This window comes from Penicillium daleae (assembly GCF_028827525.1).
Source record: "Penicillium daleae strain IBT 16125 chromosome Unknown utg000009l_segment0_segment0, whole genome shotgun sequence".
Classification (NCBI taxonomy): domain Eukaryota; kingdom Fungi; phylum Ascomycota; class Eurotiomycetes; order Eurotiales; family Aspergillaceae; genus Penicillium; species Penicillium daleae.
The window spans coordinates 4389407-4414460 of NW_026623157.1; the positions used below are offsets into that span (position 1 = coordinate 4389407).

The 25054-nt window shown below is 50.6% G+C and overlaps 7 protein-coding genes across 7 annotated transcripts; 4 read left to right on the plus strand and 3 right to left on the minus strand.

Annotated features, from left to right (window-relative positions):
- Nucleotides 1–189: 189 nt before the first annotated feature.
- Nucleotides 190–4395, plus strand: fphA (putative sensor histidine kinase/response regulator; the record flags this gene model as incomplete). Its single annotated transcript, XM_056916105.1, has 1 exon — nt 190–4395. One exon carries the CDS (start codon nt 190–192, stop codon nt 4393–4395), a length of 4206 nt encoding a protein of 1401 aa, XP_056760859.1.
- A 1095-nt stretch (nt 4396–5490) lies between these two features.
- Nucleotides 5491–6627, minus strand: N7458_012725 (uncharacterized protein; the record flags this gene model as incomplete). The annotated part of the gene is made up of 1 exon (XM_056916106.1): nt 5491–6627. The coding sequence occupies one exon, from the start codon at nt 6625–6627 to the stop codon at nt 5491–5493; it is 1137 nt and encodes a 378-aa protein (XP_056760860.1).
- A 1254-nt stretch (nt 6628–7881) lies between these two features.
- On the plus strand, nt 7882–9203 carry N7458_012726 (uncharacterized protein; the record flags this gene model as incomplete). The annotated part of the gene is made up of 3 exons (XM_056916107.1): nt 7882–7905; nt 7958–8193; nt 8267–9203. 3 exons carry the CDS (start codon nt 7882–7884, stop codon nt 9201–9203), a joined length of 1197 nt encoding a protein of 398 aa, XP_056760861.1.
- Nucleotides 9204–9502: 299 nt separating this feature from the next.
- On the minus strand, nt 9503–13975 carry N7458_012727 (putative RNA helicase/RNAse III; the record flags this gene model as incomplete). Its single annotated transcript, XM_056916108.1, has 7 exons — nt 9503–11927; nt 11980–13047; nt 13101–13248; nt 13308–13560; nt 13636–13684; nt 13748–13776; nt 13835–13975. The coding sequence occupies 7 exons, from the start codon at nt 13973–13975 to the stop codon at nt 9503–9505; spliced, it is 4113 nt and encodes a 1370-aa protein (XP_056760862.1).
- Nucleotides 13976–14557: 582 nt separating this feature from the next.
- Nucleotides 14558–15935, plus strand: N7458_012728 (uncharacterized protein; the record flags this gene model as incomplete). Its single annotated transcript, XM_056916109.1, has 2 exons — nt 14558–14973; nt 15053–15935. The coding sequence occupies 2 exons, from the start codon at nt 14558–14560 to the stop codon at nt 15933–15935; spliced, it is 1299 nt and encodes a 432-aa protein (XP_056760863.1).
- An 813-nt stretch (nt 15936–16748) lies between these two features.
- On the plus strand, nt 16749–20929 carry N7458_012729 (uncharacterized protein; the record flags this gene model as incomplete). Its single annotated transcript, XM_056916110.1, has 3 exons — nt 16749–18617; nt 18664–20708; nt 20860–20929. The coding sequence occupies 3 exons, from the start codon at nt 16749–16751 to the stop codon at nt 20927–20929; spliced, it is 3984 nt and encodes a 1327-aa protein (XP_056760864.1).
- Nucleotides 20930–21385: 456 nt separating this feature from the next.
- On the minus strand, nt 21386–22753 carry N7458_012730 (uncharacterized protein; the record flags this gene model as incomplete). The annotated part of the gene is made up of 6 exons (XM_056916111.1): nt 21386–21453; nt 21524–21846; nt 21908–21938; nt 21993–22127; nt 22191–22301; nt 22369–22753. The coding sequence occupies 6 exons, from the start codon at nt 22751–22753 to the stop codon at nt 21386–21388; spliced, it is 1053 nt and encodes a 350-aa protein (XP_056760865.1).
- Nucleotides 22754–25054: the final 2301 nt, after the last annotated feature.

A 25054-nucleotide genomic window follows, 5' to 3' on the forward strand; every position in this document is an offset into this window, starting at 1 on the left:
TCTAGCTCTTGTCAAACACGCCACAGAACGGCTATCTTGAATCCCCGCGAGTCCGACTTGCCGTACAAATACCACCGATCTAAACCGACCATCGATCCCACCGCCGCCTAACTCGATCCATTCGCAACCTTCCCAACCGCCGACCGTCCTCGCGACGTCTCCCTCCCCCTCGAACGACACAGATTCCAAATGGCGTCGCAAAGTCCCCCGAACTCGAGGCCAGGGACCGCACGGAAGCGGTCGGAAAGTGCATCGGCCATGGCGCCGACCTTGATTGATCCTAACGACGCGCGCCCCGTGAGCAGAGACCGGTCTCAATCAGTGGCACACAATGAAGGACAGCGACAACTACCAAGTGCGGAGTTGGGTGGCGCGGATCGTGTATTTCCCATCCGCTCGGTTGTCTCTGTCGATCCGACCGTCGCGCAACCTGCGTCAGCAAGCATGCGGGGTGCGGTGTCGCCAACCCGCGCAGGCGCTCGCCAGTACTCGATAATCGACGAACATACTTGGCAGAACCTGCAGTCCCAGCCGCAGCACCCTCAAGAGCCGATTATGCCTACGGATACTCTACGCCACGAAACCATTGCCTCCGATGATAAGACTGAATTGGCCACCCACTCCATGGCATCCCGAGTCGCCCAGCATCCAGAGATATATGCCAAGGTTAAATGTGACAGCCAGTCTGCTAGGAGCGGTACTCCTCAACCACCAGCGCAAGCACCGGCCGATTCTATTGAGTCTCATGGCCATGTCACGGCCCGGTTCAAGCATATCGTGACGGAGGGTGGCCATGCCGTCATCACAGGACGAGACGGAGAGGCGTTTCAATATTGCGAGGATGAGCCTATCCGCATTCCTGGCGCGGTGCAGAGCTTCGGCGTCATGATCGCCTTGCGAGAAGAGTCTCCAGACCAACTGGTGGTCCGCGTGGCGAGTGAGAATTCGCAACAGCTATTGGGGTATTCCCCAAAACAACTGTTCGAGTTGAAAAGTTTTTGTGATATTTTGAAAGACGAACAAACCGATTCTTTACTGGATCATATTGATTTCGTCCGTGACGACGCTTATGACCCCGGCGTGGATGGACCGGAAGTGTTTGGCTTGACCATTCCAACACCTGACGGCGAGAACCGCCGTTTCTGGTGTGCGACGCATGTTAGTCAGGCGCAGAAAGATTTGATCATCTGCGAGCTGGAGTTGGAAGATGATGAGACGAACCCATTGAATGTCGGCGGATTGGAGACGCCCTCCAGCCCAACTGGAACTTTGGGGTCCTTCCCCAGTGCGGAGCAGTTTGCAGGCAGCACTGTCAATATCAGCCAACCGCTTCGGGTTCTACGTAACGCCCGACGACGAAGAGGCGAGGCTGCAGCCATGGAGGTATTTAGCATGTTGTCACAGATTCAAGAGCAATTGAGTCGAGCGAATGACTTGGATACTCTTCTCAATACTACCGCTGGGTTGGTGAAGGAGCTGACAGGCTTTCATCGTGTGATGATCTACCAGTTTGACAGCAGTTGGAATGGCTTAGTTGTGGCGGAATTAGTTGATCCCAAGGTCACAATCGACCTTTACAAGGGTCTTCATTTCCCGGCTTCCGATATCCCTGCACAGGCACGTGAGCTCTACAAGGTCAACAAAGTCAGACTCCTATACGATCGTGACCAGATTACAGCGCGACTCGTGTGCCGGACCCTAGAGGACCTGGAAACACCCTTGGACATGACTCACTCCTATCTCCGCGCAATGTCACCAATCCACATCAAATATCTCGCTCACATGGAAGTCCGATCGTCAATGTCAATCAGTATCAAGGCTTTCAATGATCTCTGGGGTTTGATCTCGTGTCATTCGTATGGAAAGGCCGGAATGCGTGTTTCATTTCCCGTTCGGAAAATGTGTCGTCTTCTGGGTGATACAGTCTCGCGGAATATCGAACGGCTTTCGTATGCCTCGCGTCTTCAAGCTCGGAAGTTGATCAACACTGTGCCTACCGAGGCGAATCCGTCTGGTTACATTATTGCTTCCTCCGACGACTTGTTACAACTCTTCGATGCAGACTACGGTGCGCTGTCTATCCGCGATGAGACCAAGATTTTGGGTGACAATACCCACTCTCAAGAGGTCCTTGCTCTTCTTGAGTTCCTTCGCATGCGCCAGATGAACACAGTGCTCGCCTCGCATGATATTATCAAAGACTTTCCAGACTTGCAATACGCTCCAGGTCTCAAAGCGATCTCGGGGTTGTTGTACGTTCCTCTGTCAACAGGCGGCAGTGACTTTATTTGTTTCTTCCGTAAAGGCCAGCTCACAGAGATCAAATGGGCCGGCAACCCGTACGATATTGCAAAGCGGAAGGAAACAGCAGGATACTTGGAGCCTCGCAGCAGTTTTGCCGCATGGCAGGAGACTGTCCTCAGCCAATCGCGCGAGTGGTCCGAAACTGACGTTGAGACCGCTGCCGTTCTCTGCCTTGTCTATGGTAAATTCATCAAGGTCTGGCGACAGAAAGAGGCGGCGATGCAGACCTCTCAGTTCACCAAGCTTCTTCTCGCAAACTCTGCCCACGAGGTTCGTACTCCGCTGAATGCGATCATCAATTACCTGGAGATTGCGTTGGAGGGTGCTTTGGATTCGGAAACTCGAGAGAGTTTGATAAAATCTCACTCTGCCTCCAAGTCCTTGATCTATGTCATCAATGATCTACTGGATCTCACCAATACCGAAAAGGGCCACGAGCTGATCAAGGATGAGACATTTGACCTTCAAACGACGTTCCGGGAGGCGACTGACATGCTTGCTGGCGAAGCCAAACGCAAGAACATTTCATACACTGTTTCCGCCAAGCCTGGCGTGCCTCGCATGGTTTTGGGCGATGAACGTCGTGTGCGCCAGGTCTTCTCAAACCTTGTCTCGAATGCTATCCAGCATACTACCTCTGGCGCGGTTACCGTTGAGATGTGGCGGTCTGTAAACCAAGACTTGCCTGGGCACGCGGCCGTGGAGATGATGGTTTTGGACACGGGAGCTGGCATGTCGAAATCTAAACTTGAAGCTATCTTCTATGAGCTCGAGCAAGTTTCCACCGATGATATCTACTACCAAGAAGAAGACCCGACGACTGCGCAAGGGCCGGAGAAGAAAAAGGCTTTGGGACTCGGTCTTGCCTTGGTCGCAAGGATTGTTCACAACATGCAAGGTCAGTTGGGTGTCAAGTCTGAGGAAGGCAAAGGTAGTCGATTCAAGGTTCTTCTACACTTTAAACTACCCGAGGGAGTGTCGACCGAGGTGCCGCCCGAGCCCGTTATGCCCAGCTCCGCTGCTGTACCGCCGACGCCTATGATCTCTGATCGCGAGTTTACATTGGTTGGAGGGGTTGCTGAACGTCGTGAAGATCGACGACGCAGCTCCGAGAGTCTTCGCAGCGGAGGCAGCTCGCGCAGCGGTAGGAGTCACGCCGATCGTTTGATTAGCGCCATACAAGAGCCTGCCTTAGTCCAGCGCGCTTTCAGTGACAGCTCCGATGTGCGCCAGGCAATGCTATCAACCAGCCCACCCGTGAGCGCAAGCCGTTTATCGGCCACCATGAGTTCCCCACGGCCGAATAGTCTGAAAAACACACCCATTACACATGACCCCCTGGCTAGCCTGTCCACTGTCATCCACACACCACCGCCTACTTTGCAACCATTCAAGACACCGCCCGCTCCAGGCACGGCAAACGTGACCGACTCCGGTGTGCCGATGGGAGCCGTTCGTGTTTCGGAATGGAACATTCAACGCAGAGTTGATCAGCAGGCTGAGCATCAGTCATACTTCCCTCCCATTCCTATCGCAACAACTGAATCATCCTTCACGACCTCGGTGTCAGCCCCACCCCCATCAACAGTGCCTACTTCGGTCACTCCTTCGACTACCCCGCTGCTTCACCTCCTTGTTGCAGAGGACGACCCCATCAATAGCAAGATCATCCACAAACGATTGACCAAACTCGGCCATACCGTGGTCCTTACCGGCAATGGTGAAGCTTGCGCGAACGCCTTCACATCGGCCAGCCGAAACTTTGACGTTGTCCTCATGGACATTCAGATGCCCATTGCCGATGGGATGGCTTCCACCCGAATGATTCGTGAATTCGAAGCTACGACTCCAGACGCTCTGTCGGACATAGCTCAACAAAACGAGCGCATCCCCATCTTCGCTGTATCAGCATCACTGCTTGAGTCGGAGAAGCAGAAATACATTGATGCCGGCTTTGATGGCTGGGTCATGAAGCCAATCAACTTCACACGGCTCAACGTTCTCTTAAGTGGACTTTGCAATCGTGACGCGAGGGCAGCAGCTTCGTACAAACCTGGCCAGTGGGAAATCGGCGGCTGGTTTGATATGTAGTCAATCCTCCACTCTCACTGGACCTTACCTCGACCCCAACAAAGTTCATCAAATACGCCTTCTAATCTCCTTCATTAGCGACTCCTCTCATCATTTCGTTTGCCCGCTGAGTCTCCGTTTCTCATGACAACAGGCAATACATCACGCCTGTGATGATTTTCATGGATCTTACGAATATTTCCTTTCTCGAATGGTGCATTTTGCTTTTTGTTTATCACGATTACCTTGCATAACCAGCCATGTACACGGAAAAAGGCCTGGGGGATACCCTTTCGGTGTTTTTGACCCTTTGGACTTCCTTGGGATGAATATACATATACCCATTTCATATTATTATCTGATTTATGCTTGTTTTTTTTTTTTTTTTTTCTTTCTTTTTCCCACTTGTTCTCTTTGTATATTTGGCTGTGTGTTGGGGATAGACGTAGGGTGGTGTGGGTCTTGCGCTATTGTTCTATGATATCCCCTGACTGGACGTTAGTCTTCATCTTGTATCATATTGGGATGCTTGGTTGTTTGTCATTATACGAGTCAATGCAACTCAGTCATCTACCGAGACTACTCCTGCTCTATAAACTCCATGGAAGGCAACTCGTGTGAAAACTTTCAAGTTTGGAATGCAATCGGAGGTATCTTGAAACCTGTGACTAGATGGTGAAGAGTATTCGTTTCACATGCGATGCGATCCACTGTGTGGAGGTGAGATGATCCGAATCTGTAGGTAGAGATTACTCAGAAGACTAATTGCTATCTGTATGATTTGTAAATCTCTAGACCCTTATGGCCGCTGCGGGCCATTGGAACACAAGAAAATTGTATATTAAATCATATAACCACCAAGAAGAACGTGAACCACAGTTGGGTATAGAGCAAGACAAAGGAAGATTCGGACCGCCCACGAAAACACACAAAGAAAGAATGAAGATGACCAAAGGACAAACGAGACCAACCCAAAGATCGAAACGACCGACCCAGATTCACAAAAACGGACCCAAAGAAAAAAAATGACCTCCCAATCTGTAGAGCTCAATGCTATGCTAGCTTGGTATAAATACAAACTTTTGATACGACTGTATGAGAAGTGAATGTTAACATCTAGCTCGATCTGGACGACTCCAGCAACCTCATTTCCACGGTGGATTTTGTTTCTGATGACCCGATCCGCGGCCGGGAGAGATTTTCGGAGGAGAGTGTTGAAGGAGAGAGGACACATGTATCAACGGGGCTGATCATGTTGTCATTGGACGAGGTCTCGCGAAGAGCCTCGTGAAAATCGTGTGTACTGTTGGGCACAAAAGGTGATCGGTAGGAGATGCCGGCGTGGACGAAGGCGGGCATTTCCTCGATGTCTACCCGGGGTACCCGTGACCTTGCAGAGATCATGTCGAAGATATTTATATCGCTTGATCTGCGTGGACCGCCACCTGCTGGTTGCTGTTGTTGGGGCTGTTGGCAGACACAGGGTTGTGTGCGGGTCAGTGAGCGTAGACGGTTGAGCACGCTAAATTCGAGTTTCAGCTTGATGCTGTATACCACTGTTCTGAAACTGACTTCCACATAGTGCAGTTTGTACTCGACGATCAGGAGGAGGCAGTTGAGTATGACGACGAGCACGTTCACCCAGATCAGGTGGCAGATCACATTTCGCCCTTGTTTGCCGCGGACTTCCAGGACTGGGCCGAGGGCGCGGAGGGCTTCGCGAATGTAGATGCCGCAGATGATGAAATCTTGGATGCAGAAGCCTGTGAGTTGGATGCGGTCAAAGATTGCGGCTGGGCGGGCAAGGGTGGCGTTATTTTTGCTAAGACCGAAGAAGAGGGCTGTCATAGGAATGTGGAGGATCAGAGCGTTGCTGATAATCATCCACAAGACCCAGTGCAGCTTTTTGATATCAGATACGACGAGATGTAGTCGTGAGTATAATACAAAGGCTTGGCCGGTGACCATGGCATACCAGCCGATGATAAAGGGGATGGACATTGGCAGGCTTGGAGCCACCGAGACGAAACGGATCATAGCTGGGATTGCATGGAGTAGAATCCCCCAGGAGGCGACTTGCATGCTCCAGAAATATAGACCCCGGTAGTGTTTGAATGTGTCAAAGGTCACGATGCCGGTCTCGAGGGCATTGAAAGCGCCAATTGCGAACATGGACACAACGTCCAAGATCCCAATGTTTTGCATCAGGATCGCTCCCACATCTGGGGGTAGGCTGCTCATCACATTGTCCATGGTGGCATGGGGAAGAGCATGAATCTTGATTTGTTGTCAAAGCATAAGCATAGAGCTTTGCAAGAACGAAGTAAAGAAAGAAGACGTAGGAGTCTGGGAAGATGAAAGGAATAGGCCAGGATTAAAAGGCCCCCCCCCCCCCCCCCGGTCAAAAGCGTGGTGGCTAAAAGGGCAGTGCACGACTACGGCCCTTTCCGTGTGGACCGCTGGGGGTAACATCGGAGTCTGGGGTTTGCTGCTTGGTCCGAGTGCCAGAATTTCAGGGTTGGGAACGGTTAGAAGTTAGCAGGGATAAAGTTGGCTACGGTGGAGTACAACGGCATGAGCAGACGCTTCGATAGCGGTTCGAGTCATGGCCATGGTCGAGGGCGTATCTTCGCACCATCGGGCTGTATATCGTGGGATAGCGGAGGCGCTAGCTACAAGTGATGTGATCGCACGATCTTGCCCCGATAGCCGGAAAGGGGGTGAAAAGTCATGTGAAGATCTCCGTGAGATCTCAAGCACTATGAGAGATAGCGCAGACTGGAGAGATCCATCCCAATTTGGAGATAGATGGAGCAACACTTGACGGTCTGACATGCGGACCCATGAGAAGCACAGATCAATGGCGACTATCAGCCTGGTCGGCTCTGATCGCACTGAGGTTGCTCCCTACCACAAGACAAATGAAAGTGAACTCATTGGGTCTAACAACAGGATCATCAAAACTGGTTGAACCGCAGTGCAAAGCTATCTGGGTGCTAAGCAGGGATGCGGTGGGGATGACATTTTGGTAGACAAAGAAACTGGCCGCGGCTGGCGCACCGTTCAATTGGTGGATGTCAGTGGCGTTTGCGAAACGCGAATCCGAGTCCCTCAATTGAGTTGGGTCCTGTTGCTCTCTCGATCAGCCCAGGTCGGGCTTCATGGCAGTTTCTTTGTGCAAGAATCTGGATCCTCTGTTCTCTGATATTAGTGGCCGTTTGTGATGGGTGGATTCTATCGGGGTTTGTGCTTGTGAGGGATTAGAAAACATGAGAAAAGTAATGTAACACTCATTGGACCGAGGATTGAAGAAGTAGTATCGAATATGGTCCTTTGATTAAGAGAATGCATCATGTAGAGTGGACATTGATGTAGTTGGAAGAAAAGAGAAAGTAAACAAGAAATGAAGTTCCGACGTCAACTGGACGATCAGGTGGTCCGTGCGGCAGTGGCCAAGCCGAGCTTCGTCAGTTCCACAGGAGCAGTACACACTGCCCAGAACACAACATGGTGTCTTTCTGGCCCTGGAAGGTATTATTGACATTGCTACATATGATGATCACCCGTTGCTAACTCTCTCCAGGGCGAGGACAACTCCCCGGCCTCCTTCGAGAAGACCCTGTCGACGCTGTCTACCAAGATCGCCCAGGCGACCACGCGACTGGACCAGCAGCGCCAAACAGCCCGCCGCTTCAAGGCTCTGTGGACCCTCTATTCGACCTTTGCATATCTCTTCTACTCGATCGTACTTGCACTAGTACTAGGATGGGAGAGCTGGGGTGTCAAGGAGTACGCCGCCATCGTGGGTGGCCCAGTGCTGTACGTACCCGTTCGAGTCTTTAACTCTCGCCTCAAAGTGAGATGGCAGCTGACAACTCGTCTTTCTCACTAGCATATACGGAGTACGCACAGCTGGTGCTCGTCTATTTGAATACCGCATCTCTCGAAGCCAGCGCCATCTCGATGAGCTGAACAAACAGCGCGACGGGACCATCGAGAAGCTCAAGGTCGCGACCAAGTACAACTCCACGCAACAGCTGCTCGAGAAATATGGTGGCGAGTCGCCAAAGACTAGCCCCAACCCCAAGGCTAGTCCCGACACTCGAAAGCAGGGCACGCCTTCGCAGAAACAGCAACAACAACAGCAGCAACAACATGTAGCCCGCACGGGGCTACCTCCCCCTCCAACCGCCAACATCCGACGTCCCCCAGGCCAGTCTCCAGTCGGACCTGGCAATCCTCCCTCTCCTCCTCCCTACCAAACCCCCGAACAACAACAAGCTCTACCAAACGCCCCCTCTACACCTCCCATCCCCCAACAATTCACCGACGAGCCGGGCTTTGCGCCAAACGCATTCCCCAGTTCCGGGCAGTATATCGAACAGCCACACTGGTATGATCGTTTGTTGGATGTCCTGCTCGGCGAGGACGAGCTGCAGCCCCGTAACCGGATGGCCATGATCTGCGGCTCTTGTCGTCTAGTGAACGGCCAGGCCCCGCCGGGTATCAAGACGCTCGAGGAACTGGGTCGCTGGAGGTGTGGGAGCTGTGGGGCGTGGAATGGGGAGGAGAGTGAGACGACTAAGATGTTGTCTAGTTTGAGGCAGAACGTTAGTCCGGCTGAGGGTGCGTCTGCGCCGGTCTCGGCTGCTGAGGACGCTGTCCAGGCCGAGGATGTGAGCGATGACGGGGTGATGGTTGCTGCTAGTGAGGAGGATGAGCAGGGCGATCAGGATTCTGAGGTCAGAGAGGGCGAGTCTGATCAGCCTGGAGAAGAACCGAAGGCTGAGCCTGTTCGTCGGTCTAAGCGTGGAAAGGGCAAGCAGTAGATACTGCAGTATTATATTATTTCATCGTGCATACAATCGGCTACGAGCAAATTGGAGAAGCCCTCATTATCAAGCAATGCGACTATGCTCAAGATATCGACTTTATTCGCTGTTCAAAGTATCAATAGCCATTTCCGAGAGTTCAAACTCCTTGCAAGCGCTGGTAGGACTACCAAAAGTCCGTTATGAAGCTCGCATGCTCGCAAGCTCAAGCATTCTGCATTGCTTCACATCCGCAGTTCCTTCAAACCCAATCATTTCATCCAAATCGTAGCCGCGTAGCGGTCTGTAATGTCTATTCAAGCAACTGCCGCTGCAAGTTGCCCTTCATGAAACTTCTCGATGACCCACAAAGCTGTTTTGATCTCGGCCTCATCAGCGGACGCACATCCCTCGATAACTGCAAGCTGTTTCTTGTTCATGGTCGCAGTGCAAAGGTATGTCGCAGCGACCCCCTTCGCCTCGACACGTCTCGGCTTAAACGCTAACTTGCCAGCAGTTTTTCCCAGCAGGTCCTGCGCTTTGTTGCGAGGATGCTGGACGTCCACGTTATCTGCGATTACACGGCGCAGATAAGAAAGTAGTCCCAGTCTCTCGAGGAAAGCTGTACAGTGGCTGAGGCTGAGATCGACACCCGAGTCGATGAAGATGGCACCGATAGTGCTCTCTACGATGTCGGACATGAACTTGTCTGGTCGGAGGCGAGAGAACAGTTCCCAGGGATGCTTGGATCCGAAGTGCAGCTCGTGCAGGATTTCCTCTCGCAGTTCCTGATGTCTGGCCACAGATGCATCTCGGGCAGCCCTGATAACCGGTCCGTTGAAGCGGAGGAACTTCCACAGGTACATGTCATCAATAGTCATCTCCATACAGAGGAAGGCCAGAAGACCTGCGTTAACCACTGAATGTTTGATCAAGGTCATCCTGCCCTCAGGAATTTCCTGGTTCAGTTCTGCAAAGACGGATACAATCGCCATGTCAAGAACTGCATCTCCGAGGTATTCGATCCGCTGGTACGATTGAGTGCGCATATCATGTTCGCACGACGGGTGGGTCAGTGCCTCGGTCAAGAGTGAGGCATCTTGGAAGGTGTACCCAATTAGTGTACTGATCCGCTCCAGATCTAGCAAGTTGCTCGCGAGAGCTGGGTCTTGCTCGCGTGGCGGGACGGCTGCTTGAAGGTCAATCTCTGGCAAGAACCGGTGGAGGCAAGCCTGTGCCCTTTTCATGCCACCGTCCATGTAGGCAGCGCCGATCAGCGCTTCGACAACGTCTGCCAGCACCTTCATGGACAGCTCGCGCTTCGGTCGACTGGCTGCATCCACTGATTTGGTGGATATCAACGGCGCATTCCACTTGCGAGGGGTAAACCGGTCATTCAAGATAAACTGGTCCAGACCAGTATCCAGCGCTGCACGTGCAAGTCGTAGATTCTTTATCAGCTTGTCACGGCTTTCAGACAGATATCCCTCGTGCCATGTTGGTTGTGTGAAGAATAGCTGACAGCTCACCGTGAACTTCAAGACCGAATCACCAAAGAACTCGTAGAGCTGGTAATGTGTCGGCGCCTGGGCGAGCGGTGTAGTAATCGCTGTCAAGACATGGCTGAGATTCTCAATTCCAGCACCCTTAAGTATTGTCTCGTTGAGTTTGTGGGCGACCATGATCGCTTCAACGCGATCAAGAATAGAGGAGATGAACAGACCAAACATCGACTTCTTCCAGGGAAGTCTGTCAACAGTGCAGCCTACGGCTGGGATGACATGAATCTTAGGACGAGCCTCTTCCGTTCCATCCGCCATTTGAGATGGGTTTCGATATTGTAGCAGGTTTCGTCGCTTGGGCAAACTCCGGCATTCAATTTCCAAGGGTTGAGACTCATGCCACATGCGAAACAATCGTGGCTCACTGTACTTTGCTGTGTCCCGGATGATACCAACAGGTGAGATGTTCTGGTCGCGCGCATAGAGATCTACGGCTTGTTCAATGCCTTCGTACTGCTGGATCCAAGTTCCCAGCTGCTCAACTGGGATACTGGGGACGAAAAGAGCCACATAGTCTCTGTCAGCTCCTTGCAAGCGAGACGACGGGGCTTGAAGGTACATCGCGGTAATAGTTCTCATTTGCTGAATAATCTCTGCCGTGGGCATCGGACCGACAGGTTGACTTTTTCCAAAAGTCACTGTCATACTGGTTTCATTCTCCCAAAAGAATGTAAGAGGATGCGGCGCGGGCATCGATTTGGGCAATACGATCGACATTAAGAGGTCCTCGTTCACAGCACCAGTGTTATTATCTGACACTGTAATGCTCGTCGTATGAAGCTCCTGCATCACCCAATCTTGAGCCAAATCAATGTAGGGATCATATTGCGCGGAACAATCGATCAAAGCCGGCATAGCCATTTCTTCCGTAAACCTGAGCTCTGGCTTTCGTGTCAATGGTAAGAGGTTATCATTGACCAAGCCGTATTTCCAAAGTGATTTGTAAGTCTGAAACGCCGCCTCCTTTCTGGCTGCGTTCTCAGTGCGCCACCAGCGCTTACCTTGCGTTCGACGAACCGCTGGGTGAACTGAATTTGGTAGAGTTACTGTGCCACGGATGAGACCACTCAGATCCTCTTCAAAGGAGAACATGGGCCTGTTATCAACGTATTGATCAACGGGCAATACGGAGCAGAAGTGGTGCAGGTGCTGCATGGCATCTTCCGCAGACAGTCGAGCACTAAATTGTGTCAGCAAACGCATTTATTAGGACTTTATCAGTTAGTGTTTACCTCGTGGAGGCAACAAATAGCGATTCATCAACGTCCTCCCGCGTTGCCTCGAGCTTCCATGCGTCTTGCCGTTGCCTTTCCTCGTTCTGATAGGCTTCAATCATTGTTCGCTCTAGGTCTTGCCATTTGGACAGAACAAGTGAGTCATCCTCTGTCGAAAGCATGATAGCATATGTGGACTGCTTATGGCGTGCGCGACCACGTCGCTGAACGAAAGACTTCAGATTCGCTGGTTTGTCATAGCAGATGACGAGTCGGCACGAACTGACATCTAGCCCTTCTTCGAGGACATCCGTACCAATAAGTAGATTCTTCCGACCAGCTTTAAATTCGGATAGCGTGTCCCGTTGCATATCTCGGGTGAGTAAATCCCCCAGTGACTCTTTCCGACTAGCATTATTCGACCACCCGACGAAGGACGCACACCGAAAGCGATCCTTTGTGGCGGGATGCAGCGATAATAGTCGAGTCAGGACACTGACAACCGATCGCGTCTTGGCAAATATTATGCCAGAGAATTCGGAATGATCCATCTTGTCGAGGAAGGAGAGCAGTATCTCCAGTTTTGGCGAAATGTGAATGTTCTCCACGGTGTCCTCCAGCAGGGGCATACCGAGGAGAAGCTCCAGAAGATATACTCTCTCTTCGCGATCCAGGGCTGTCATCGAATCGTCATTCTCTATAGATCGTCGAAGCTGATCAATTGATGCTTGGATGAAGTAATCGGTCGCCCAACCACCAAGTTCGGCGTACATATCACAGCTCCGCTCTAGGAACTTTGTCATTTGCTCACCGCAGAAAGTCACCCCTGTCCTGAGGAGTTTCTCTGCCTCGACTGCCCCTTCTGGGTGTTCTCGAAGCATTTCAAAGTAAGGATCTTCTCGTATGGCGTATGCTTTGACACACTTGATAAGAGACCGAAGCAGTCGGCTTCCAAGAAATCCATGTTTTATCTCCCAAGGTGGGTAAGGAATACACTCGAGCTGCGGTCGATGTACATGCTCGAGTAATTCAGATCTATGTCTTCGTGGTGTCTTGCAAATGGCATCCAAATTTGCCTCTATCAACCTGGAGAGCTTGTCAGCTAGTTAGATGGCAGGTGGAAATCCAAGTAGGCATACTGTAGCTCCTGCGGTTTTGACCGGACGATAGGACTCGCTGTCAGACCTAGAATTCGGGGAACGGCATGCGGGCCGAGATTGGCACGTGTTGGGTGGTAGTGGTACTGCATGATCTTGTTCGCCGGATGGCCTCGTGTGCAATGATGAGCTGGCGAGTCACATATGAGTAAGTCGTGTGTCAATCCATCTGCGTGTTAGAAGACTTACCTTCGTCGAATACAAGCAGAGCCAACTGCGACATTCGCACGAATCCATGATTCAGCGCATCGGAAAGAACCGCATGGGTCGCGCAAACTACTCGAACGTCTTTGAGAGCCTTGTTCCAAATGGCTTGTTCGGTCCATCTATCGACATTATCGGCGCCAATCAACACCCGTGTCTTGGCAGATGGTATTTGCGAAGCGATAACATCGTGCTGTTGGAGACACAACGCTACTGTTGGTGCCAAAAACCACACCAGCTATGAATTGATCAGCCAACTCCGAGGAAGGAGTGATTCGCTTGATTCCCAATTTTGGGAGACTCTCCAACTCACCTTGTCGGCAGGGCATCGTTCGAGCTCGGAGATGATGCGAAGAACGGCTCTAGCGTTTGTATTTATTAATTGGTATTTACTGCACATGCAATGAAAGTTGCGGCATACTTACATATGCGTCTTTCCACTACCAGTATCCATCTAAAAAGTCAGTGTATCAGTATACGTGGAATCAACTACTCCAGACCGATCAACATACTGCCACGATGATGTTTTGCTGCTCACTAGCTTCCAGCATCTCCAGCTGATACCCGCGGGGCTTATAACTTGCCATGCCATTAGCATCCAGATTGACAGCAGGAGGCAAAGCCCCATCAGGGCTCTCATCCATGGCCTCCATTTCTAGGAAATCGGAAGGAAAGACCAAAGGCGAATGCCCATAGTGGAAGAGGAGCTGGTCACAAAGAAATCAGGCGCCAAGTGAGGCAGCCCACTGGCAAGCGGGGCTCCTTATCGAGCCTTATCGCTCTGGCGGGCGGGAGACAGGCACGGATCACAAGACGGTGTATTACGGCAAAAACTACCGGGATATAGTAATTCATAGGTCCGCCGGGTCCAAGTTAAACAATCGGGGTGAACAGGCAGGCCTAGAATTCACTATGACTGGGCAGATCACCGATTGCGCAGCGTCTCGACGACTATATGACGGACTGCCATCGCTTTAGAGATTTGTTTGGAGGCTGGCCCAAAATAGAGCCGTGTTCCAAGAAAATACTCGGAACCCGCCTGCTGCACGACTGTTTGGGCAGCCGCCCGCCCCCACCTGACCGCCTTGGAATCTTCACCAGAACCACAATTGCGAGGCAGACCTGGCGCTTAAAACTTGACACCACTTGGTGCTCTTCCTAAAAATATAAGTATCCGTTCTAAGCTCTGGAAGGGCCCTTAAAATATTCTCCTCCGTCCTTACACGAATTTAAATATGGTCGAACCTGTCGGGCTAGCCTCTGGAATCCTTACTTTGGCGACGTTTGCATTTCAATGCAGTGTCTCACTGTACGAGACAGTGGACAGCTTCCGTTCACATCCGAAGCGTGTACGTGAGCTTCTCAACGAGCTGGAAGCTTTGAGTACCGTGCTGGCTCCTCTCATCGACCTGGTGAAGTCCAATTCAGACGTCGATCTCTCAATCCTGGACCTGCCGCTATTGCGATGCGGGAATGTTTGCAAAGAGTTCCAGCAGGAGGTTCTCAAATGCGCATCGCGGTCAAATAGTAGCCGAACGAGCTTCCGTGATTGGGCCAGACTGACGTATATGGGTGATAATATGGACGATTTCCGTGACTTGCTTGCGGGATACAAAGCTACGATCAATATTGCGTTAACCGATGCCAACCTGTAAGTCACCTCCGGCTGTGATGGCATCATCTTCTCCTAAGTGAGCTTCCGTTTGTGCTGGTGGCTGATTCCTCACCAGGCGTCTATCAGCGGCTACTTTTGAAACTATCGGGGAGTACGAGAGTCTTATCCAGGAAGCGAAGGACGATCTAGGAGCTCGACTCGAAAGCATTGATAGGAAGTTGGAAGAACTTACCGAGAAGAGTTTGACTCAACCTGGAACAGATGCAGCCGAGATGCGCTCGCTGAGAGAGGAGCGCTTGAGTACAGAGAAGTGCCTTCAGATCTGTGCCCAGTTGTCGAGCCACATCGACCAGATTCAGCTGATGTCCGATGAGGCGGGTTCATCTCAGGGATCAGATGGAGCTGAGGCGTCACCCGAACGGGTCACAAATGAAGGTCTACAAGAATGCAAAAACAGCTTAGCTGCGACGGCTACCAAGTTGGAAAAGCATATGCGAGATGTTATGGATCGGCTAGTCGCCAAATCAAAGACTGCGATCTACTCTGATGAAGATGCTCAAGATCTATCGAGGCTGCGCGATGAGTGGGAAACCGCCCGGCAGTGCTTGGATATTTGCTCACGGGCGGATACTCACATAAAGGAGAACGTCAGCGTCATCGAAAATCACGGCAATGGTGACTCGCTACAGTTTATGGTCTCCGCGAATGGAAAAGTTCTTCACGGAAAGAACCGGGGTCTGGGTTGGAGGAACACGCAAGTGGGAGGCTACATGAGCAATGAGTCAATCCAGCAGTTATCGCGAGACCTCGCGATTATTCATACTAGTCGCTTGAGGGATGAAGTATCCATCTCAAAGGATGGTTTCAAGTCAAATGCAGGCGATGTGGGGGAAGGTACGATAACTGCCGAATTTAAGGAACGATATGGGCGAGGCTTCACTCTGGAACCAGCGCACACATCAGACAGACAGACTTCTCAACGCAGTGCGAGCAATTAGTGCGTAGAGCTACCAGGTGGCGAAACATGCTACTAGGCCGGAGAGGAACTTGCTTTGTCGGTAAATTAGCTGGTCTGTTGGGAGATTTTGTTCTTTTTTATATTTTAACAATCATAGTTTGCTTTTTCCTTCCTCACCACAAAGGGTTGTAGCTTAGACGCCAACGTACTGGGTTATTCTATCATACTAGCAAGACCGATAAAGATACTTGAATGAGAGACTGCGACTCCAACTTACCTGTGCTAGGGATGATAGGAGCACTGCCCTTCCTATCGAAGTATATATGTCGGAGCAAAGCTGTTCCGGTCCGTCAGTGTATTTAGCCAACAGTATCCACTAGTCCAAATACCATCGTTTTCCCCTCTTTCCGTCAATATAGTTCCTGCTTGATTTTCTGCCTGAGGCTATAGTTTCTGTCGTATTCGTCACCCGGGTTCTTTGACCTTAAGTGTTGGGAAAGATCCATGGCAGGATTGTCGAAAAGGAGGGGTCAAGGAAATTAAGTCCCGGAGGCTACCCGTTTCATTTCCAAATCCAGGTTCCAATATCCAGAAATGGTTTCTACATCTGAGCCACTCGGTATCTCCCTTCAACTCCGCTCCGGTCAGCTGACGTCTCTATAAGCGGCTTTGGGGAGCCGCCTTGGCCAGATATAGGCACGATCGACACTCATTTCGTATCACTTTTGGGGCTGTGTGACTGACAATACTGCCTTGTATTCTTCCAACAGAGTGCCTTCCACACTTAAGATGAGAGCACAGCCAAGAAAATTCTTTGTTTACACGCGAAGAATACAAAAATAAGAAAACCAGAATGCCTGACAAGAACGACCCGGAGGCTGCAGAAGCGGCCAGGTTGCTTAACTCGCGTACTACCACAAATTTAACTACTGTTCTGCCGAAAGAAGTCAAATGGAATATTGACACTGAGTGTCTGATAGCGGTGGAAACGAGTTGGCTATCTCACCTTATGACCGCGCCACGTTCACTCTGGGAGCCAGGAAACTATGAGCCTGGGGAGACGTACCAGAGGCTCTTCAGGGACGTGCTTACTGGTCGCGGCGTATGGCCAGAAGACTCAGGGCAGGATGGGAAGAAAGGGAAAAGCATTGCTCTTTGGATTTCTACTGTCTTTGAAGCCCAGAGAGAGGCACTGGAGCAACAAGATGATCGGTCGGATATAGATGAGCGGACTACGGACAAATGGAGAAATGAACAACTTGAAATTGAGATTCAAAAGGCCATGGACAGCATCCTCGATCAACAGCGGGGAGACCAAGGGCTGCGCAGCTACGTGACCGCGCTGGTAGAATACCCAGAGCATCACTTTAGTCGCAAGAACAAGGAATTTGCTCTGAAACTGCTCGTCCGTCGGATCATTCAGCGAGGACACGGCACTTCTGCATCTCGCCGCCGCTGCAATGAGTGGTGGAAGATATTGAGAGAGGCTCTCAAATTGGCGAATATGGAGTCCCCACCCTCCTCTCATCCGTTCTTTGACTTCTTTCCCAGATACATTCTGTATGGTATATTAACGGCGTCCCAGCTGGCTGCAGTGCAAGTGATTTGCCCTAACTACCTGGCAACGCTGTTAGCCTCCCACTCAAGCCTAGCCTTCCAGAAGGCTCTCCTTTTCGTCAGCCTGGGCCTCGGTCTTACCACTCTTGATCATCTCCTAGCCTTGAATACCACCTCGTGGAGATCACAGAGACGGTGCAAGGAGCTTTGCAGCTCATTGCAATCGCTGCCTACCGAAGATATACTTGCCCTCAACACCTCGCAATCCTCTGATTGGCAGCTCAAGATGGACCAGGTCAGACATCGATGGGGGCTAGGTCTCCCTTGGTGGCAGTACTATCCAAACCGCTGGCTGCCCTCAACGTCAGACCCAGGTTCGACTCTTGCCGCCCATGCTACTAGTAGTACCTTCCAACAAGAAGATAGTGAGAGTCCCCCTGCATACGAAGCAGTGATGGCTACGTCCTTCTCCTATCGGCCGCCGGCCTACAGCAGCAAAATCTCCGGGTTAGCGGCCGATGGCTCCCAGTCTGATGGAACAGGTCTTCCGAGATCCAATCAAATTCCCAGGCTACAGGACAAGCCCGACGAAAGACTGGTGCTTACCGAGTCCCAGGAAATTGTGGGTGCAGTTGTGTTACTTGATAGCCCTCTCTCGGTGAATTCGCTTTCCAAGCTTCTTGCTTTGAGTACAGAACAACTCCTCCAGCGAGTTAGCTCACTACACTCGGTCCTAAGTATACCCAGCGATCCGACCAAGCCGGTGCAGCTTTGTCATTTGTCACTTCGAAACTACCTTCTCGATCCAAGGATACGTCATGAAACCCCATATTGGGTTGATGAGAAGCAGATGCATCGAAAGTTGGCTGCAAGATGCCTTAGTATCTGTGATAGTCTGACAAGGAATATATGCAGACTATGTGACAATACAAAACGCGCGCAGATTGATCAATGGAAAATCGACCACTGTTTTCCTCCAGAAGTGCAGTATGCTTGTCGTTATTGGGCTCATCATCTAGTACAAAGCTATGACCATATTTCGGATGCGCCCGATATCCTTTTGTTTCTCAAGAAGCACCTCCTGCACTGGGTGGAAGCAATGAGCATTCTAGGCTTTGCTTTTGAAGTTGTGAGGATCATTGGACTGCTGCAGTCAGTCTTACATGTAAGTATCTATCAAATGTTTATATTGCTAAAGCTAATCTGTTCAGGTTGACAGGGGTCATGATCTATCCAGATTCTTGCATGATGCCAAGCGGTTTATCCTCAAGTACGGACAACTAGCAGATGATGTCCCCCTACAGATCTATAGTTCAAGTATATTCTTTGCGCCCGAAAGGTCGATAATTCGCAATCAATTCCAAGGAGAGATCCCGAACTGGATACTCATGCTGTCAAATCCTCAGAGAGACTGGAGCGCAGAACTGCAGATTCTTGAAGGCCATTCAGATATAGTAGGGTCGGTCGCCTTCTCGCCAAACGGCCGCTTACTGGCCTCCGGTTCGAGAAACTTCCTCGGATCCTCCGACAAAGCCTTCCTGGTCTGGAACACGGCTACAGGTGCCTTACAACCGCAGAGGTTTGAGGGTCATTCAAATAGCGTCTGTTCTGTAGCCTTCTCACCCGACAGTCGGTTTCTGGCCTCTGTATCTGACAATACTGTCCAGTTGTGGGATGCGGCCACAGGGACCCTGCGGCGGACTCTCAACGGCCATCAAAATCCGGTGCACGCGTTGGCCTTCTCGCCCGATGGCCGCATCATCGCATCTGGCTCAGGTAGTCAGTTTGGTACTACGAGAGATAACTCAGTTCGTCTCTGGGATGTGTCTACTGGCGCCCTGTTGCACACTCTCCGAAACCACCAAGGCCCTGTGAACTCGGTGGCCTTTTCACCTGACGGCCTGCTCCTAGCAGTCGCTTCTACATCTAAAATCCAGATCTGGGATGCGGCCACGTGTGTCTTCCAGAAGACTCTAGAAGGTGATAAAACCTGGATTGAGTCGGTAGCCTTTTCACCCAACGGTCGATTACTAGCTTCCGGCTCCAACAGCTTTCTCGGCCGTCCTAACAAGGCTCTGCAGCTATGGGATGTGGCCACAGGGACCCTGCAACGAACTCTTGAGTGTGATTCAGGGACTATTCACTCGGTGGCTTTCTCGCCTGATGGTCAATTACTAGCGTCCGCATCTGCCGATCAGATCGTCCGGCTCTGGGCTGTGGCCACTGGATCCCTGAAGCGGACATTCAATGGTCATTCGCGCTCGGTGAAATCTGTAGCATTCTCGCCCGACGGCGGCTTGCTGGCGTCCGCATCTTTCGACAACACCGTCCGGCTGTGGGATGTATCTGTAGGCGACGTGCAGCCGTCTCTTGAGGGCCATTCAGATTTGGTGAGATCGGTTGTCTTCTCGCCCGACGGCCGGCTATTATTGTCTACTTCTGATAGAGGCGCAGTCAATCTCTGGAATACGGCCACAGGCGACCTACAGCACAGCTTTGAGAGTGATTCAAGTTCGATAAGGACGGTGGCATTCTCTCCTGACAGTCAGCTACTAGCGACAGGGTCTTATGGAACAGTCCACCTCTGGGATACTGCCACGGGCGACCCCCAGCTCACACTCGATGGCATTCCATCAGACGTATATTGTATCGCGTTTTCACCCAGCGGCCGTATTCTTGCATTTGGCTGTATTGGGATCATCCTAATCTGTGATACGACGACAGGCGACCTGCAGAAGACTCTCACCGGTCATTCATGGTCGGTGGAATCGGTAGCCTTTTCGCCTGACGGTCAGCTCCTAGCGTCCGGTTCTTACGATAGGACTATCCGGCTCTGGAATCCGTTCACTGGTGTTTTGCAGCACACCTTTCAGGAAAACTTTACTTCCTTGGATTCTTTGGCTTTCTCACCTGATGGCCGGATATTGATGTTTGTCTCGTCCAATGACGCGATCTGTCTCTGGGATACCCTCACGGGCGCCTTGCTGCACGGTCTCCATGGCCACGCGGCAGCCTTCTCTCCCGACGGCAAGATATTAGCGTCCGCTTCCAACGATAACACGCTACGACTCTGGGATGTGGCCACGGGGATCCCGAGAGAGACCTTGGAGGTCAAGGGAAGGATCACAGACCTGGAGTTTTGTGCAAATGGTTCATACCTTTGTACTAATCTAGGATACATTGAGATCCAGCCGTCGCCAGAAAGTCTTTTCCCAAGTCTAAGACCAGCGGCCAACATATTTCTGGAAGAAGAGCAGTGGGTAACTTCTCATGACGGAACTGCACTGTGGCTTCCTCCCGAATATCGGCCGTCCTGTTCGGCAGTCAAAGACAATACTCTTGCATTAGGACACGCTTCGGGACGGGTTTCTATTTTGAAAATTTGTAACTTATACACACTCTTTTAGGTTTCATTTCATGAATGTGGCGAAGATGGTTCGAGATGGTAACGTGTTGACGGATGGGGGTACTCATTAGGGTAGATAGGAAGGTTGTATGGTGTAGTCAGAACATGGTCCTCCAATGATATCTAATAGCGCTTGGAATGTTTGTGACACATGGTCCCTGAGCGAAGCAGAATGTATGTAGTTAGGCGTAAGCGAGGAAACAGTATTATCTAAACTCATGCTATACCCGTCACAGTGGCAAGAGAAAATGTTCACTGGCCCTCGGTAGTTGCGAAAGTGGAAAGTTGCAGTTTGCTTTTCATGTGGCCCAATTGGCAACTTATTCTAAAACGGGCTCGCAAGCTTCGGATCAAGAATCTAGTAATTGCAAAAATGGAGGTTTTAAGAAGGCTGAGAACAGTACAATAAAAATACAACGCCACGTACGTAGAGATACAAACAGAGTTGCCAGAGGCTTGTAATATCTGATCTATAATGTTTCAAGTCCACCAGGCTTTCTCATCAATAACCATCAGTAATATACACATTATGCGGTTAACATGCGTGAGCCAGAAGATGGCAAGGCTCGACGTCTGCCAGCACCATCCGTTTCGGCTGGTAGAACCAAAGATCATTTTGGTATATCATATCCTCTCACTCGGAATAGCTTGTCCACCATACTCACCAGCTCCTCGTATCATCGTCTCACCCTCATAATGCAAACTGATGTTGGTAGTCTTGATGATAGTTCCTTCTTCCATCGGCAACATGTTCTCCTCGCTATCCTTGCTTTTCAGAATTGTCATCCCGTTGTTTGCGAGGTGGCGATGCTGACTTGTGTGCTTAGAGAACTTCGAAGCCGATTGCAAGTCGGTTAATCTGACGACGTTGCTGGATTGGGGACCGGATGATGATTTGACGGTGGAGAGGAGGCGTCGGAATATGATGACGAGTAGAGGGCGGATTGGAGGGATGGAACCAACAATGAGGACCACCCATTTCTCGGTTCTGGAGAGAGTATCATTGGTAAGTTCGGTGTACTCCTTTTTTGAAACGAGATTCGTCGTACTCATTCCATGTACTCAACTGGGCGAGGTAGTCTGGGCAACAGAATTAGCAAATATCTCTCTCAATTGTCGACTAAGGTAACTCACAGGTAACGTCATCGGTCTGGGAGAGAACACGCAGATACTGTCCAACAAATCCATGAGTGAAGTTCAACAAGCGCAATATTGAGTTATACAGGAGGGTAGTATACCGTGGTTTTGATGATAGAACAGGCACATGCTCTGCGAAATCGAATTAGAGACAGCACACCATCATCGGAAGAGGGGTAATCTAGTACATCACACCTAAGCCCATGAGCAAACACAGTCCGATCTTCACGCGTAGATCGAGTCGCACTTTCCAAAAGAAGATTATAGGATACAAGGCCAAGATAAGATCGCATAACGCCGACCAGCCTGCAAGTATCGACAAATATTAGTTATAATCGCATTTAAGGCAAAATGACTCAGGCGGAGTACTGACTTCCTTGGAAATAGGCCATGTTTTGGTTTCGAAGTCTCCCATCACATGTTCCCATCAGAATATCGTTCCAAAGTTTCGCGCGTGGCGAGCACTGAGTCATGATCATGCCGATTGTGATACAGTTGAGGAGTAAGTTGCTGATAGCCACGCCCCATAAGAATGTAACTCGTCCTCTGTGTTCGGGACCATGTATTTGCTGGAGAAATGCGACCAGTGCTAGTTTTCCGGTTCCAATTGCAAAAATTCCCACGGCTTGGTTCATCCAGCTCCATTTTGTGGCCGCGATGATTTGATCCGTCGTGAGTTGGTCTTTATGCGAACCGATACCATAGTTGATGCCGATCGTGAGGAGAATGACACTTATGAACGCGACGATCTGTGGCATTTCAGAAATCAGCAAATTTGGGTTTGAAGGCCAAGAGCCGACATATTTTGAGCAGCGGAGGGGATGGTGGAGATGATGCGGCCATACAAAAGTCAACAAGGCCAAATATAGATCGGAGCGTAAATGTCGTGTGATCTTCCAAGTTGTATATATCCTGGCAAGCAATAGGATTATAGCAATCGCACCCTCAACCCAAGTCACGATCAGCAGGGTCAAGCCATAGCCTGCTAAAGCTACGTGGGTCGTCATCGTTGCCGATACCACTGATGACGGCAAGAATGAGAGGAAAGGGAGAAGCAAGACATGTATGTAAGACAGAAGAAAGGCCCATGAAAACCCGGAATAGAGACCCTGGGAGCCCTGAAATTCCCTCACGCGAGCTTCTGGAGGGGCGTATTGTCTGGCTTTTGATTTTGATTTAAAAATTTCATTCCCCTGGTCAAGGCCGCCACAGGCCCCGAGGCCGGTCAGCATTTACAAGCCACTAGGGTAGGAATCAGACGGTCATTTTTCATCGATGGAGGCCTCTCATTTGCACCGTCGAGTTGCTGTGAGTAGAATGAAACACTCATCACCAGCACTTACTCAGTGCGGGGAAAATTATCCCCCACAATGGTTATAGATAGATTTTCATCGACAACCTGGGGAGGGGGTCCCTTACGAAGCAATGATCGTCGACAACCAAAGACGCAAAGAAGTCGTGTGGGACATGCACCAGTTAAGAGGCGTGGGGTAATCACATTACCATAGTTGCATAACTGGAACTGAGAAAACAACTGCTAGGGATTGATCTCTGGTCGAGCCTCACTGGCCCAAATGTGATAGTGGTGGTGAGAGCCACGCGTCCATGGGTAGTAAGCACGGGTTTTATACAGCTAGTATCGCAATACGACTTCCAATTCATTGCTCCTAGTCACAGACAAATCTGCGGGGTATATAATCGTTCAAAAACCAATACACTGCAGTCATTCACAAGCCCAATGATTCAGGAGGAAGCCAATTCGAAATGTTCTGTCCAAGCCTGGTTGCATTGATGGCTGTTTGCTATTCCTCGCCGTAGCCATGTTTGGGCGCTGGCATGCGATGAATGCGTGCTAGCCCCCGCATTTCCTTCTAACGCCCCAAGGACAATACCCCTTTTCCCTTCGCCATTTCTTCATTTAGCTCGTTCAGCTTGCATGCCTCGCGGAATTTGCACCATTCAGCGACCTCGCGGTTGAATCTTTATCCTTGCGATCTAATGTTCATACCAGGAAAGGCTATTTTGCGGGTGCCACCGCTAAATTAGACTCTCGCACTGACAATCTGAAACTCAATTCCCCTAGAACGCCCGCTCTTCCTTGGAACAATCAACAAGGACCAGTGCCTTCTGGAAACAATCTTACAGCCACTACTAAACTCAAGGCCAGCCCTCGGATTAGCCGGTGAACAGTAAGTGTCGTGGGTGGTCTCGAATCTACAGCGTTGTTGAAGATCAGACTGTTACAACCTTACAATCAATGCTCAATGCTGAACCACCCTTGCACCCAGGTAGCAAAACAACTCTTTGCATGTCTCATACAACCAGCCAAGGTTATCAAACGATCTGAGAATTAGGCGTCGCTGAATCAGAATCAGGTTATTCGTCGAGGCTGGCTTGGGCGGCTTAGTGACAGCTAACTGGCGCGCAAGTATGGGATCTCACCCTTCAATTCTACGAGCACGGCAACAATCAGCCGATGTGAACAACAGCAAGAAGCGAACATGTCTACAATCAATACGGGTGTAGACCATAAGTATGTCATCGCTGAGACCCAATCGTTAAGACCCAGAAAACTCCTCCTGATACCCCTTCTCAAACTCGATCTAGCGCGGTATATAGAGAAGTATGTTCTGTGAACATACTTCTGTTTTACTGGGAGATGGGAAAGACAAAGTCATTGATCGGACAAGACTCGACCCCGAGTGTCTAACCTCGCTACACGATATCGGGTGATTCAAGGGCTTATTTCTATTATCAACCTTTGACCCGTGTCACCAGCTGCCGAGATATAGCAGGAAATATATCACCGTCAGCAAAGTAAGGGAAATGACAAGAGGGCTCAATTTTAAGCGTGGCGGCGGAGATCTACTCAAACACTTAATAAAAACAATACTACCCAGTCATTCAAGCCTTCCAGTTCATCCAACACGCAGTGTGATTGACCGCGGTCGATGCGGCTCTGCTTTGTTGACATCGGGTGGTTGTTTCTCCGGTCGGACGCCCTTTTGGGAGCTGTCAACATCTCTTCTCCTCCATCATACGCCAGCTTTCTCGAACCT